General features: G+C 39.1%; 1 protein-coding gene across 2 annotated transcripts in view; it reads right to left on the bottom strand.

The window, feature by feature from the left end:
• The window catches only part of SARNP (SAP domain containing ribonucleoprotein), a 78,208-nt gene that overhangs the window by 39,527 nt on the left and 21,239 nt on the right, over positions 1-17,442 (bottom strand). The window contains exons 5-9 of one of the 2 annotated variants that reach the window (XM_061615448.1): positions 12,556-12,607; positions 7,640-7,713; positions 6,688-6,716; positions 5,650-5,675; positions 3,141-3,209 (exon numbers count right to left, since the gene is read on the bottom strand). In XM_061615448.1, coding sequence (XP_061471432.1) covers positions 3,141-3,209; positions 5,650-5,675; positions 6,688-6,716; positions 7,640-7,713; positions 12,556-12,607 — 250 coding nt within the window. The remainder of the gene's footprint in view (positions 1-3,140; positions 3,210-5,649; positions 5,676-6,687; positions 6,717-7,639; positions 7,714-12,555; positions 12,608-17,442) is intronic. The other variant, XM_061615449.1, reaches the window with a different exon arrangement.

The raw sequence follows: 17,442 nt of genomic DNA, 5'->3' as shown, positions 1-17,442 counted from the left end.
ACAGAAGACAACAAATTTCAAGTCAAATTATAATGGCTAATACTGGTCACTTTGCCTCATATATGCAAGGAAAAAGGAGAGACAGAAACAAAAGGTAGTATATAAAAATACAAATATATAGAAATATGTATTTCTAGACCTAACTTAGCAATTGATTTCTGACCTTGGGCATGTCATTTTCCTACTGATATTTTCTTCACGTGTATAATTCACTAATGAAACCAGGTTCACATATAATCTAAACAGCATTCAAATTAGTAAATGCTTAGCACTTTTTTTGTCAAGGATATGGACAGGGGATAGTTGTGGGAAGCTCTTTAGAGAGAGTTTACGATTCATATGAAGCCTCAGCTACACAATTCTACTCAAAAGGAAACTTGGCCATAAATGCTGACAAAGCATATATTCTTTCTGAAAAATGTGCGCTCCTGGTGACAGGGTTAATGATGTTTGAGCAGCCTCTCACCCTGACCTGCTTCTCCACATATTCCAGCTTTAATGCACTTGCATGATTTCACCCTGCCCCCAGAGCAGAGGGTGGGGAGGAAAGTGGCCTCCACCTCCAGTTATTTTCTACATGGTTGAACTCCCTGGTGCCAGGTTCAGTGCATTACTGCAGAATGGAATGCATTAAATGTTCAATGTGAAAATCCCTTGAGGGATAGTTTATTTGCTATGGGTTAAAATAAAATGACAGCCTTCCTCCTCCTTTTCCAAGTCTGCAATAATCAATAGACAGTATTTCTCTCTCTCTCTCTCCCTCTTTCCATCCCCAAATCCTGTATTCTTCTATGATGGTACTGAACTAGAGAACTGTCAGGAGCTTTCAGGTCCATAGAGAGTAACAGCCCAGCCAAATACCATTTCCAGAACTAGATACAATGTTTATATTTTTTCCCCTCACATCACTGCCATTTGTAACAAAGATAATTTCTTTGGGAAAGATTTTAGCTATGTCACTTGTTCTAACCATTTTTGCTGAAGAATTTCCAGCCACTACTGAAGTGAAGCTTACTCTTTTCAGATATTATGTTTTTTTCTTATTGAAATCATAATGAACCCAAGTCATTTATATTCAATATAGGGAATGCAAGGGTCTGAATCTGGTGGAATCCAGAACCACACAGAGCCTAGTTCTCACTGAGATGCTAAAGAGGCTTGGGATGCACTGCAGGAGAGGGCTCATATGACTGAATATTCCTATATACATATGCACATATATTATTTATTTATTTATTGTACTTTTAGACCGCCCTTTAGCGACAAGCTTTCAGGGCGGTGTACAACAGAATAAAACCACATTAAAATACAGGTGAATGAGGGTACAATACAACTATAAAAACATTTTAAAAGCAAGGTGAAGACAAAGATTAAAATAAGATTACAATTAAAATTAAAATTAAGATTAAAATGCCTGGGCAAAGAGGTAGGTCTTTACCTGGCACTGAAAAGATAACAAAGAAGGCGCCAGGCGTATCTCGTCAGGGAGGGCGTTCCATAATTCGGGGGCCACCACTGAGAAGGCCCTAGATCTAGTTATTGCTCTCCGGACCTCCCTATGAGTTGGAACCCGGAGAAGGGCCTTCGACGTCGAGCGTAGCGAACAGGTAGGTACATAGCGGGAGAGGCGTTCCACCAGGTATTGCGGTCCGATGCCATTAAGGGCTTTATAGGTAAGAACCAACACTTTGAATCTGGCCCGGAAACATATTGGTAGCCAGTGCAGTTGGGCCAGGACAGGTGTTATATGGTCAGATTTTTTAGTCCAAGTAAGAACTCTGGCCGCAGCATTCTGCACCAGCTGAAGTTTCCGAACCGTCTTCAAAGGTAACCCAACGTAGAGTGCATTACAGTAGTCCAATCTAGAGGTTACCAGAGCATGGATAACTGTGGCGAGGTTCTCCCTGTCCAGATAGGGTCATAGTTGGGCTACCAGCCGAAACTGGTAGAACGCATTCCGTGCCACCGAGGCTACCTGAGCCTCCAGTGACAGGAGAGGATCTAATAAGACCCCCAAACTACGGACCTGCTCCTTTAGGGGGAGTGTAACCCCATCTAGGGTAGGTCGGACATCAACCATCTGGGCAGAGAGCCCCCCCACCAACAGCATCTCAGTCTTGTCAGGATTGAGTCTCAGTTTATTAGCTCTCATCTTGTATGCATGCATACAAGAAAGAAAGAAAAACAAAGCCTTCCACATAGAAAATTAGATGTTAGGGAGAAGGGTTCTAGTCTAGCTTTCTCCCTAATGTATTCATTTTGCATATGTGGAAACCCTCCCACAATCTGAAGTGGTACAGTCATCTTGGTGAGAACCAAGCTGGAAAACATTCTGCAGAATTGTAGGTAGGCCCATCCCTTAGGAGGGAAAAAACAAGCCACAAGTGAATTGTTTCAGTTATTCAGTTCTAAAAAGACTGGTCGCAAAGAACATTACCCAAAATATAACCAAAAATCTAAGCTTTAAAAAAAAAATCAGAAGCCATATGCTCCTAATTCAGTAATAAACATTGCTACTTGATTTCCTAACACAAACCATTTAATTCTATAAATTCAGCTTGGAGCTGGACTGGTGATACTGGAAAGTAAGATCCTTGAATGACTAGGAAGTGTCATGACCCTGGAGTCGGATTCCTCACTTACAGGGGATGAGAGCAGAAGGTGAAGGGCATGCAGGGCCAGCCCCTCCTTGGCCTGAGCATGTGGTACTGCCATCCTCTGATTCAGAGGATTCGCTGCAGAAGCCTCAGAAGACCTGAGGCTCCCCCGCTCCATCGCAGCAGGAGACTAGAGAAGGCTGGGCCCTTTAAGCAGAGCTACTCACAATTATGCTGCACCTACTGCTGCTACTATATAAAGGCTCAATTTCAACTTGTTTCTTGCTGGAGCATCTTCAGAGCTCTGTTTCCCAGAGCACAGTTGGAACCCTGGCCTTGTCTTGTATTCAGTCAACCCGAATCTTGTTCCACCTTGCTGTGTCATACACCCTGGTTGGGCCCTGCCTTGCTGCACCACAGAGCTCAACATGAAGTTTCATCAAAGCAAGACAGAACAAGTAGAATTATAGGGTTAAGTGATATATTTGTTGCAGTTTTTCAGGTATTTATTTTGCTATAGTAGTGCTTGCCCTGGAACCTTACCTTTTTGGAGGCTGTGGAGACATTCAAGCCAAATCTCTGAGCCCTTTCCTTTAATTTGTCTATATTTACCTAGAAAAGTCATAGGAAACAGTTTAATATAATCTCCACCCATGCTATTAGATTAAGGACTCCTAAAGACAGTATGTGCTTATGCCAAGGAAAAAGAAACCTGAAATTTAGTGTTGGTATTGATGAATTGAATATACCCTAATAAAAATTATTTCTGTATACTGAGCCTTCAACAATCCTGCCTGTCAATTATGGAGGGGAAAGAGAATAAAAAGATGGTATCCAGAAGTACAGTATTTTATTCAAAATTACTTCCAAGAAGGATTTATGCTACTGTTTTAGTAGAGAAATTGTACAAAGTTTGATACTTCTATTTTAAAATGCACTGATAACAGTAAAAAATGGAGCCACCACCTTTATTATTCCCAACCCAATTAGTACTTTGGGTACATCCAATAAATCATTTTTAATATTTTTTATTTAAATTGCCTCATTTGTATTTCTAACTTTATAGCAACAAGTATATACCATTCAACTCTTCGAGATAAACAAAACACAAAAGAAATTAACGTCTCAAAGAGAAAAAAATATTTTCACCAAATTTCAGCCCTACAAGCTTTGAGTAGATGCTGTGTTCAGAATTAAGAAGCATTTGGCATAAGCCTGAGCTGAATGTTTAAGTAATTTCTTTCTTTTTTTTGGTAGCAAAAGGTGATATCTTAGGGAGCATAAAGTTCTCTGTAAATTTTGGGATCCTTCCCTTTCTCTTGGCAAAGTTCTCAATGGGAGGCAAGAAGGAATCCTGCTGGGCATTGCTTTGTGGATCAATTCCTTTAAAATGGCTGCAACAGGACTTTAAGGACATGACTGGCAGCACAATCTTCCTTTTCTGGGTTGGCAAATTACCATAGAGTGTGAGTGAATCAAACTTCATATGGTGGTAGCCCTGCAGTTGCCAACTTTAAAGGAGGTGAACATTCCTCCACCCACCCCCGCTTGATTGCCCTTCAAATGATTATTGAAAAAGAGACTTTTTTGGAATGAGAAACCTTTCACAAAAAAGGTTCTCTACATTTCAGTTCAGTCCTAATCTGGCCAAGAAATTTACACTGGAGACGCTACTTGAGTGTTTTGTTCATCTCCCTTAAAACTGTTTCAAGCAACATGTCTTCCCAAAGGGAGGAATATCTAGCAGTTGCTAAACGATGATATACCGCAAAGAGTTATATTACAGTGAACTCTGGAATCTTCTGGTGGCAATCTACTTCTCCTTGATATTAACAAAGTACTTCCCAAGTAAGCATTTGTTCTTCAAGAATGATCTTGGAGAAACAATGGCTAAATCAGCAGGGCAACTAGCTGTTTGTTCCTAATATTGTTATCAGTAGTGTGCATGGTGCTTTACAGAGTAACATAAAAAAACATTCTACAAGAGTAGCCATGTCAGTTTGTTGTACATTAATAAGCCAAAAGGAATTAGGCTCCTTCCAAAGATCTTGCAATCTAAATAGGAGAGACAAGATTTGACAGATGAATATGAACAAATGCACATGCAGTGCTTAGATATCATTTTGGCTGGAAGTGAGAGGTAATTTGGAGGGAGAGGGGTGGAGGTTGCAAGTTCCAGGCACAGAGGCAAGGAAGAATGTGCAGAGACATATAAAGGAAAAGAAGATTTTTTGGGTGGCTGGTAGTTGTAGAAGTGAAGGTGGTAAGCAAAGGTGTGTTGGTAGATAAAGGAAGATGTCTGTGAAACTTTGATGGCAAGGAAAAGAAGGTTGAGCAGGATGTGGAAGGGAAAGGAAGCCAGTGCAGAGATTTAAGAAGAGATGTCATCAAATTTAATGGCAAGTGAAGTAATGAATTATTTTGACAACAGCTTTCTGAATACAGCAACATGGGACAAGGCAAGGTCAGACAGAAGAAAATAGCAATAGTTAACAGAGAAGACAACTACAGCATGAACCAGTGCTTTATCTGACAGAAAAGCATGGACAGATTTGTGCAATATGGACTTTGTGATGGAATGAATATGGGGAAGCCAAGAAGAGGGAGAAATGATGAGAAAGCCAAGGCCTCTTGCTTGGTTTATCACCTCTGAATGAGAACAAAAGAAACTGAAGTTTTACTTGTAGAAAAACCAATTACTCTAATTGATTTCCTAAGACAATAAAAAAGTTCTTTTTAGCAGTGGGATAAGGAACATGACAGGCATACAACATGTATGTAGTCTTTTACTCCATTAGGCATCAAAGATTATAAACAGTTACAAGAAGCTGCAAAATATTACAAAGAATTGTACTCAAATAAAATTATCCTGGCAATTAAGTTTAATGCTAGTCTTAAGGAACCCACTCACTGTAAAGCATAGTTTTCAGATAATGTTGTGGTCTGCCAATTTTTTTCTGGATGGAAAAGAGATTCATTAGTGAGTTTTAATGAATTAAGTAACATTTTAAAACTAAGCCAGATATAACTGTAAAACAAAGTAGCTACTTACTGTAGTTCTACCTTCTGTGGCAAGACCTGAAATAAGAAAAAATACATTTTAAATTATCTTATTGGAAACAAGCATATTGCCTAAGTAGCAGATGAAAAAAGAAGACGGTAACCAAAGCAGCAGGATATGTGTTGGAGCCAAAAGAGAAAATAGACTCAAAAATTGGTCAAAGTGGAAAACTTTATTAGAAAATAGGTTGAATCCCAAAATTAATTAACTCAAGTAAATTAGGAGAAGGAAAATTTTCTGTCCTTTCCTTCCTCTGAAAAGCTTCTCTGGAGGCTTGGGGATTCTCACCCGAAAAAAGGGATGGGAAACTTTCCTTTTGCGAACTTCCCTAAGACCACAACTATATCCAGTTTGCTGAGAGTAAGCCCCAATAAATTCAACTGAACTTTTTTCTGCAAGTTGCTCCATGTTCTGTGGCCTACACTGCATCACTAGGAAGTCCATGTTTGTACTATGTGTATTGCAACTTTAATTTTAGAATGATTTGTCTTCAAATAGAAACACTAAAATGATAAGCCACTTGTTAATTCAGAAGAGCCTCAGTATGACTCAACCAATCATTTTGCCCACTTTCATTTGCAGATTTTGATCCTTGCTTTGGCATCTTGGAAACCTTCAGAATTCACACTTCTACTTCATAATAATGCCAGCTTTGATTTTCAGTAGTCTAATGAAAATAACATTACATGCCCAAGTCCAGGTTCTGCCAGGATTCACCATGTAATCCCATCATAAAGATTATGCTATATTGATTTTTCAGCATTAAAGGAGATTAAAAATATACAAAGTGAAAATGCTACACAGTATGAAATGTTCATAAGAGCTATGCTTCCTGCACCCATTAATAGCTGGAACCCTAAAAAAACAGTAAATAATCATGTCTAGAACTCAGATGTTACTAACACATTCATAAGATCACAAAAACAATGAAACATCATTTGCAACCTTATTTTTACAAGGTAGCTGGAAGAAAGCAAAATCATTAAAAAGAAGGGTAAGATATGAGACACTGTTCCACAAATCACATACCTTTAGCTGAAGCTGTAGGCATACCAAACCTGTGGAGAAGAGAGCAGCCTGGTTAGAGACCCTGACATTTAGGGTCTCTAAGCCACAACAGAACAGAAAACAATTTTAATATGAGCTGTAAATTACCTTGTAAATATGCTAAGGACATCCCTGGAGAGGTAGACTGATCTCTGAGTCAGATTTGCAAATAAAGGTGGATCTACATAGCATTTCTGCCTTGTTCTCAGGATTACCACCAAGCAAGCGGAATAGATGGTCCAATAAAGCAAACTGTGGACTATCCTTTCTTGTGGAACATTATTTGCCATTCCATATTCTTTAATGCTTAAATGTTTAAAGCTCTGTATATTTCACCAGCCTTCAATATACTTATCACAGGTATAAAGAGCAAGGTCATTACTTAATTTATGATAGGAATAATTTGTCTCATTTCAGGTTTGTCTCAACATTGCATAGGCAATGAAAATAACTGAATATGCAATTGGTTGTTCCTAAATTTTATAGGAATGTTGGTATCTTCTGGGGAGAGATAGTCTCCTACCTGGAATAGGACATTAAGAGACAAGCCTACTGTTCCCTGTTTATGTTTTTCCAAAATATTATTCTAGACATTTTCCCCTTCTATCTTTCACTGTTATCTAACCTATGAAACAGTTTATCATAGAAGAAAGGCTGAGAATTAATACTTTTGGTTAGCATATAGAACAGATGCCAGTGAAGCAAAATGTTATTTAAGGTATGCAAAGCTTTCAGTGTTCACACAAGTATCTCTACAAAGCAATAGTCATTTTTTGTTACCCACAATTAAAATTCCAGAGGTCCTCCATCAAAGCCCACTCCAGCTAACTAGAACATGATAGTTGCTATATGCATCCATAATAAAAGTTTGACCTGTACAATAGCTAAGAAACAGCCAAAGAATCAAAGAGTGTAAATATTTATACAGACATACCGAGCTGCTCGTGCAGCCTTCTTACTCTCCAAACTCACAGGTACGTTGAATCTTTCTGCCCGTTTCTGCATTCGCTAAAGTGGAAAATAAAGACATACAAATCCGATGTAAGGCAATACAGAAAAATTATGCTTTTAGTTCCAGATTTATAGCCATTACAAATATCTCTCCACCAGCCTCCATCTATTAAACTTGTCAGTCCTCTGGATGTTCCAAGATTTGGAAGATGAAGTGGCACAGAAGCAGAGGAGGAGATATACTATTTCTTACAGTAGGTTCCATTCAGGTATGACAAGCAATTGTTGTGGTGAGAAACCACCATGCCCATCCAAACACTGGCCTTAGATATTGAGTACCATTTGAGAGGAGCAACTTAAATTGTAATGCTCATGATCACAGACAAGTGCTGGCTTTTCCTAGCTCATCTGAATCACCTGCTATATGCTCAAGACCAATGAGGGCAAGCTAGCAGAGAAAATTTGGGAAGCATGCAGGGGGCAGGGTCCAAAGAGGGAAAGGGCAGTCCTCCTTACACTTTTAAAATGTCCAACTTATCTCTTCTCTTGTTGGTCGGGGACAACAGCCTGCAGATGCTAGAAGGGAGGAACCAGGAGCTCAACTATTCCTGTAGAAGCACAATGTCTTAGCAGGGGAAAGAAGGAACACTGAAGTAAGGCAAGTCCCCTTCCAGAACAATACCAGAAACCTCATTGGGCCAACTTAGAACGGAAAAAAAGGCTTTGCACTTCCTAGGACAAGGAAAGACTTGCTTCTGAGAATAAATAAACATCAGGGTTCTCCCCTTTCTGGGCAGAACACTGCAAAGGACCAATAACTGTTCCCCTTTACATTTAAATCGAGCTTAACTTTACCCAGTGGCCAAACTCAGCCTTGGAAACCCACCTCTACTGCTAAATGTTAGGATGCTGTCAACTTCTATTTCCTATCTCTGCTCGGGAGTCTCTCTAACAGTTTCCCCAGATGCAGCAATCGCAATTTTCAATTAGCCAGAAGTTATGACAACTCTAACAATATGGACATAGAATGAGTGGTAAACACCTCAGTAAACCTGAGTTTCTGTTGGTAGATATGAAATGCTCCATCTTTGTTGCCATGTTAAGTGCAAATTGAGATTGGATTTTAAACTACCAAAGATACAAGGCCAATCCCTTAAAGAGAGATAGAGGATAGAACAGTGCAACTGACTGATCTAGGAAGCTCTACATCTGGTTTTTCATCAGCCAACATAATACAAGGTATCCAACTTTATGCCCCACTGCTATGGCCATCAGTGATCAATCAGCATTTGGAAGACCTTTTATTTAGCTCAGGTTTTTCTACCTCAGGGGTAGTCAATATGGTGCGCCACAGATGTTGCTGGACTACATCTGCCATGGCCATGCTGGCTGGGGCTGATGGGAATTGAGTTCAGCATCATCTTGGCCACATCTGTCTTAGGTAGTATGAAGGAAAATTTGTTCTTGCTTCAGACACATCACCAGACTAGGGTAGCTGAACTAGAGGTTGGTAGTAATTGCCCTCAAAGCATTGTTGCCAGCACTTGCTCCATTATCTTCAATGAGACTTACACTAGCACGGCATTTTGAAGAATGAGCTGCCTTCAGTATGGGAAGAAATTTGCCACTCATAGCAGATGAATTCAGCAAGATGAAGAGAATGGGAGCAATTTCTTTTTATAAATGAACATAATAAAAAGTCATTGCTGAGCCAAAGCTTTCCATGCCAAACACCCAACATAAAATGTTGTATATCTCAACCAGGAAAAGCTCTGTCCGGAAGGCACAGGACCAGCAGCCCTGACATGACTACAAAGTGAGCAGCTTAATTCCCCCTCCTAGCTCACAGCTGATTTGGAAATGTGTAGAACAAGACTTCAACAGAACTTAAGAAAAATTCTCTCCCTTTAATAAAATGAAAGGTGAAACTGTTTTACAGAAGTTGTGGCAGAAGTCCAAGAACATGTGCTTGCACAAAGTCTCATAAAAAAGACTAAATTTCACAAATAAATAATTTTGCATGGAACACACAATTCAAGTTATGTCTAATTGTGGTGTAAAAGCAAGATGCCCAGAGACAGAAATATACTTTGTTCTGGCAAAAGGAATAACTGCATGAAACATGCAGAAGGCACAAAAAATAAAATGTTTTAGCATAAAAAGGAAGACTGTGTCACAGATCATTTGCTTATAAAGCTTTATGGAGGTAGCAACGTATCTATAACTAACAAATGAAAATACTTAATTGTTGTACAACATAGTTAACCTATGAAAAACATGAACCCTTCACTGGACAACACAACCCACTCCTAATTCTTGCAAGCAGTAAACTTGTTTATTGTACATAATTTATTTTTATTACAAGATCCAGCTTTTCTGCCTGTTGAGAAGAATCTCAATTCCTATAGGCAGGTTCATCCTGGAGATTTCATGTGACCCTTAGGCAGTTCAAGTGTCTGTCAATCACAGTGCAGAAAATAAAACCCTGGTGCTCTGAGAAGGTCATCATACATTAGGTACTTTCATACGCCAGTTGAATCTGGAAAGTATTTACATTATGTGGTTTAAAAGTTTCATGAAATATCAAGGGATTTTAGTGAGAATGGACCTTGGCAGGGTTGCAAACTGAAAGCACAGAAAGCAAGTAAAATAATTTAATGATCCCTTGATGAAGACTTCCCACAAAGTTTAGAAGAGGTCACTCTTGCAGCACCAGCTCCATTTCAGATAAATTTTCTATTTATTGTTTCTGGTTACATGCCCCGCTAAAGTAATAATCAGTAATTTATGACATTGGCCCTTAATTGCTGTGGTCAGTTTACTGACAGATTAGATCTTGGAGGTGGCAGCTGAACAGCAGGGAAACAGGCTGTGTTTTCATATCGGCTTCCCCAGTTATGGAGAGCACAGTGGAAAGTGATGGAAATAAAGGATCAGGGAAGCCAAATAATTGTAAGAGAGAACGTGTATGCCAAGTTTCCCCATAGCACCTTTTGTTCCCTTGCAAGAAGATCAAACTTTGTAAAAGAGACAGAACTGCAGGAATATCAATTTCTCCTTCAATGTTCCAAGCCCTGCCTTAGGCAAGTGTGGAGATTAGTGTCACAGAATTGAAAGAGAACAAGCCAGAGAGCAGATATGGAGACACACATATGCATTTCCTATCACACTGATGAATAATAAGAAATTCCCCAGCGCTGGCCTAGTGACCTCTCCTGGCAGTGTAAGAAAAAAGACAGCATAGTCTGCAATCATCTACTGTTTGCACCAGAGCTACAAATCAGTGCTGTATTCAGACAATAACATTTAAAAAAGACTATGAGATAGGATAATTAAGGTTAATATGATACAATCTAATCTACAGCTATTGAAACCAAAACAAACTTTTTTTACTTTTTAAGTAGAAGCTGGATAGTAACTTATCAGGGATACAACAGCAGGGGATTTCCTGCATTGGCAGGGGGTTGGACTAGATAACTTTTAAAGTCCCTTCCAACATGGTTAGACATGGTCCAACATGGTCTAACACTGGTTAGAGCCATACAACAATGGAACCAGTTACCTAGAGAGGTAGTGGGCTCTCCGACACTGGAGGCATTCAAGAGGCAGCTGGATAGCCATCTGTTGGGAATGCTTTGATTTGGATTCCTGCATTAAGCAGGGGGTTGGACTTGATGGCCTTATAGGCCCCTTCCAACTCTACCATTCTATGATTCTATGGTGCTGGGGCTGATCAGAATTGTGGTTCACAACATCTGGTGGGCATCAGGTTGCTAAACCATGACATGGCACTATGTAGATGAGCCTGTACGAGCCAAAGTGTAGTGTGGGGTTTGCATGTTTTCCCCATCCCTCTCCTCTTTGTTCATGAACAGAAGGATGACTACAGCAGAGTTTAGTTTCACTTTTAAAGAAATCCAGCTTAACATTACATTTGAACCAAGAATCCTGATTTAAAATAAACTACAGTTAGGTTAACAAGTCAGCTTCTCATGGTCTGAAGTTAGCTTGTTAAAAATTGACTGAGTTTATTTTAAATAAGGATGTCTGGTTGGAGTATAATATTAAGCCTGGAATCTTTAAAAGTGAAGCTAAACTCTGTTGAAGTCCTCCTCCTGGTCATGGAGAAGGAGAGGGGGACACACATGAATTTACTGCTACACTTGGGCTCATTCACCTAGTACTAAGCCAGGGTTTAAATTCCCACTCAACCATGAAGCTCACTGGGTGGCCTTGGGCCAGTCACTCTCTCTCAGCCTAACCTACCTCACAGGGTTGTTGTGAGGATAAAATCAGGAGGGAAAGAACCAGGTTTGTATGCCACCTTGAGCTCCTTAGAGGAGAAGTGGGATATAAATGTGATAATAAATAAAATAAATAAATGGTTTACCATTACATGTGAACACACAGGACCAGTTCAGATGAAATGGAAAAGCATGGTTTCCCGCTATGTGAATGGGCTCATGCACTCCCGCTTCCCCTATGCACCCACAAAACCACAATTCCTCATGCTGTCTGAACTCTGGGAACTGTTGTTGGTTTAAACTATACTTTGTGAAAACTGTGGCTTGTTTATAATGGGAAGCAGAAGCCCCCAACATCTCCTTCTAGTGCACTAAAGAGGAAGGTGAGTATGTGGACCTGAGGCTTACTGCAGCTCATTCATGTGATGGGAAACCATGATTTCCTGTTGAACTTGAACCTGGCCATAGCATCGACCTAGTAATACAAGACCAACAGAAGACTAGAAATGAAAAAGCTCAGTAACATACATTATGAAACACCAGCCGAGTGTCAGCTACATGGACTAAAATTATGGTGGGGACAGAACATGATTTCCAAAATGTGAGAGCCTGCTGGTTAAACCCAGAGATGAACTGAAAAAGGAGAGAACCTTACCTCCATTTGTGGAATTTCTGAGGCAATTTTGACCACTTTTTTCTCTGCACCTCTAGAAAAAGGCAAATTGACTGATTAGAACAAATAAGCTATAAGTGTTTTCAACGTTTAATGGGCATTACAAATGTATGCATCTCAACAATACAGGCTAAATGATTAAAAGCATGAACACTGTTTGAACCATTTCAAACAGAAGTGTATGTAGGGGGACCCAATATCCAGCCTGTAGCAAAGCTACGACTATTTCCAGCTAGCAGCTTTTGAATGGCAAATTTGACTATAACTGCCATTTTAGTTTGAGCTCTGGGAGTCTGTTCTAGCTCTACTATAGCTTTTGCCACAATAAGATTACTTTAGATTTGAAGAATACTCACTAAATACTACTTTAAGAAAAAGTTCTACTTACTGCTTTACAAATTAGAAAGATATATACGAACAGAATTCAGGGAAATTCTGGAGGTATCAGGAAAAAGACTAAAAATCTGCCTTGTGGTAATGATCAAAAGAACTAGAAAATAGAAGGGAAAATCAGAGATAATTGGATATGAAATTCCAACTTCCTGAAAATCATTTCATGGGGTTCTAAACAACAGTTTCTTTCAGATAAATGTTGGGATTTAGTAGGAAATTACATTGGCAAAAAACTGGAAAAGGTAGATCAATTGAGGATTAGGGAAATCTTTATATTGCATTAATAAAGAAAGTGATATGATAAAAAGTTATTTTAGAATTTGTAAAGTATATGTATGGATATACATATATATTGAAGGAAACATTTAACAAAGAGGAAAATATTAGAAAATATATTAAAAAAAAATAAGATTAGAAGATGTGACTAAAAAAAGAAATCAACCTCAGGCAGGGCCCCTGGAACTTGAGCTTTCATTTTAAAAAAAGTAAATCTCTAGCCCTCTTAGAAAGTTATGAAGCAAAATATGCAGGTATCCTTCTAAGAGATTTCTGTGAAATGAGTAAAGATGAGAAAGTCCGCCGGGTGGGGTGGGGTGGTTAAACCCCTTTTTTCTGAAAAAATGATTATGAAATATTTTCTTTTAAATTTTAAAAAAAGATGTTCATTTATTTTCTTCTCCAAAATGATTTAAAAAACCAAGTAACAGGAATAATAATAATAATAATAAATTTTATTTGTTAGTTGCCTATCTGTTCGACCGAACGAACACTCTAGGCGACTAAATACAATATAAAACAACATATTCATCAATCAATCTAACATCATAAAAACAGCAATTTAGAGATACAAAAAACTACTCCACTCCAACATTCTTATAGGCCTGCCTGAATAGCCAGGTCTTTAAGGCTCGGCGAAAACTCAACAGGGAGGAGGCATGTCAGAGATCGCAGGGGAGAGAATTCCAGAGGGTGGGGGCCACCACCGAGAACGTTCTCTCTCTGGTCCGCACCAGCCTAGCTGTTTTGACTGGTGGGACCGAGAGAAAATCCTGCGTGGCTGATCTTGTAAGGCGCCCTATTTGGTGATACTGGAGGCGGTCCTTCAGATAAACTGGACCGGAACTGTATAGGGTTTTAAAGGTCAACACCAGCACCTTGAATTGGGCTCGGTAGACCACTGGTAACCAGTGTAGATCTAACAACACCGGAGTGATGTGATCCCGGCGGCGGCTATGCTTAATCAAGCGTGCCGCCGCATTCTTTACCAGTTATAGGAAGACCTATAAGTAAGACTATGTACAGCATCAGGTCATTACAATTCCTGTACACAAGTCCTGCATTGTACACTGACAGTACAACTCTCAAGTACAACAGCAAGATGCATTTCTGTCTCTAGGAGGCGATGCAATGGATACAGGAGAAGGGAGGATTCAGTTCTTTGCTTGTGGGCTTTCTCTTGTTGGCGTAGTTGGTAGATCTGTTTCTGACTAAGCCTGAAAGGCTGAGAGTGAGAGAAAGTACAGGACAGCACAAAAAAGCAGAAACTGACAATGATAGGTCAGAAAATGAGACTGATTATACTACATGCAGTATTCACTGAATCTCTTTTTCTGTGGAAATGAGTGGTTTATGTCTGCTGGACCCTGTAGAGGACAGGAGAAGAAGCAACAATTTTCAGAATACACAACAATTTTCTTTGGTTTACTTTTTAAAATATGTTTTAGGTACCTTATTGCTTGTGTGTTTGCCACCTTGAGCTCCTTCAGAACCCATAAAGAGGCCCGGAGATCAACAACTAGATCTAGGGCCTTCTCGGTGGTGGCCCCCGAACTATGGAATGCCCTCCCAGACGAGATACGCCTGGCGCCTTCTCTGTTATCTTTTCGGCGCCAGGTAAAAACTTACCTTTTCGCCCAGGTTTTTTAAATTTTGTAAATTTTTAAATATTTTAATTTAACATTTTAAACTTAATATGATCTTAATTTAAATCTCAATGGCAATTTTATTAATGTTTTATAATTGTACTATATATATATATATATTTTTCCACACTTGCTCATATTTTAATTGTGATTTTATTTGTTGTACACCGCCCTGAGAGCTTTCTGCTATAGGGCGGTCTAGAAATGTAAATAAATAAATAAATAAATAAGGGTGGGACATAAATTAAATAAATAAATAAGTAAACAACTATACTATATCGTTAATGGTTTATTCTGTTTTCACTTGTTTTTGCCTACTGCTCATACACTGGCAAAACCAAGGAGATGCTAGGTTCCTTGCAGTTCCACAACTTGATATAACTCAATGTGTAACTTTTTTTTTAAAAAAAAATAAAAAAGTAAATTCTATTTGTAATTATTGTCTGAATAAATTGCACTTTTAATATACCAAACAAGATCATTTTATGGGCAAACCAAGTTATACATAATACATTTTATGTTCCTGAAGTAACAAAGCAATTTTTGATCTGTAAAGGGTGCTATAAAATAAATACCGCATGTTTTTCCATTTTCCCCAAACTTAATTTTTTTCCATGGCTTCAAAAATTCCAGAAATTTTACATCTCTAGAAATGAGCAAGTTTGGCTGCTCCCACCTGTCAGTGTTTTTAGCCAATAAAGTCAGAGCTATGATTAAAAAGTAAGTTGTTTGGGCACTAGGCAATAGGAATCCCCAGGATCCTAAAGAACTGCTGTTTCCCCCTCCCCTTTAGAGCACTTTTCTTGCACTGTCTTATTTTCTAATGCTTAGAACTGCCAGACTTTGCCTTTCCTTTCCCCTAGCAACCAGGATGCATCTTTCCTGTGGTGGGTTGTCTGAGATAGGATAGTCCCTAGAAGTAGCTTTCTGCAAACATTACTATACAATAAGTGTGGCTGAATGTTAATGAATCCCCTCCAAAGGCAAATGTGAAAACATTGCAAACAGGCTTAGACTTAATGTCTCCTGCTATTCAGGAGCTAGGCACTCATTAAGAATTCACTGCATAGATACTTTACAGTGACAATGGTATACATATCTACTCAGAAGTAAGACTGTTTGTCTTTAACAGGGTTACTCTAATGTAAGTGGGTAGACTGGCAGCCTCGACTTCGGTTTAGTGTTGGCACTGAGGAAAAACAGGGTTCTTGTGCTTTTAATAGCTGTGTGGCAGGCAAAAATTCAACAGGTTAAGCCTTTTCTAATATGGAAATACAATTATGAGGAAAGCTTCACCATGACTCTAATTTTGTGTTATGCCACACCCCCATGGCAGCCATTTTGTGACTGGCACCCACAACACTCTCTCAAAATTTGAAATGTGCCCACTGGTCGAAAAAGGTTAGTGACTCCTAGCCTAGGGGCATGGTGGGTTGTCATTCTGACAGTGTGATTAGCCACTTTGTTGCCTTAAATTTTGTATATGTTCAGAAACCAACAAGAAATATCACTGTTTACAGAATAAAGAGTCTCAAACCGGGGGGGGGGGATAAAAGAAAGTAAAAGCACTGCTGAACCTGAACGAGTCTATGGCTAACAATGAACTTGATGAGTTAAATATACACATACATGCATGGATATCTGTGACAAAGAGTCTGGAGTACAAAATAAAGAAGTTTCATGTTTAAAGGAAGGTATGCTGTTTAGAGAAGGGCAAACATTTGACCATCTCATGGGTCCCCAGTCTGTTCAAGCAGGGTGTATGACCAAAGAATCAAATGTGGAGGATGATACTCTCTGTATGGTGACAATTCTTGTATTTAGCCTCTGTCTAAACTCCAGTTATCTGTACAACCTTGAAAGGAATGAAATTATCTTCAACTCTGAGTAAAACAGATGTCATTCAACTTGAAAGCATGGGAAGAATACAGGGCATAGGCAAAGTATGAAAATAACTGATCAGGAGACATTAGAGAACTCCAGATTCACTGTCTCTCCCACAAGTCAATGTAAACTGGACTCTTTATCTGAAGTTTGAATTATTCAAATAGCTAGATGCCTTTTTATACCAGTTAGATACATTAAATCCTATTTAGCATGTAACCACTCACAGTGCATAACTGGAGAAAAACTATCACTTATGATGAACTGGCAACCCCATCCAGAAGCCCCATGCTTATGTTATGTGCCCCAAGGTTTTTATTCTTTTATGGTCATATATTCACAAAGGGACTGCTCTGTTGTAGTTCATGGGATAGCTATGGCTGACTTTTGGCCAGGTCAGCTATAGCCTCATTTCAAACACACACTTCTTTAACAATGTGCAATGGGAGCCAGTAAACAGCCTGAACAAAAATATAATGGAGTGGGCGTGCTTGGAAGTTTATGCTCTGAAAACAGGGTTGAGGTTTGCAAAAGAAAACAAAGGAAGAAGATACAAAGTTCGGAAGTTCCCAGGCTAAATGAAACAGAATCCTCCTCCTCCAAACAGCTCCCATAAAACAGTGGGTCGTAGCCTGACTCATTAAGGTCTTCCATTTAGAGAAATGGATGG

The sequence above is a fragment of the Rhineura floridana genome, chromosome 3, assembly GCF_030035675.1.
Source record: "Rhineura floridana isolate rRhiFlo1 chromosome 3, rRhiFlo1.hap2, whole genome shotgun sequence".
NCBI classification, from domain to species: domain Eukaryota; kingdom Metazoa; phylum Chordata; class Lepidosauria; order Squamata; family Rhineuridae; genus Rhineura; species Rhineura floridana.
The sequence above is the reverse complement of the archived record's forward strand: the minus strand, read 5'-3'. Positions and strand labels throughout refer to the sequence as shown.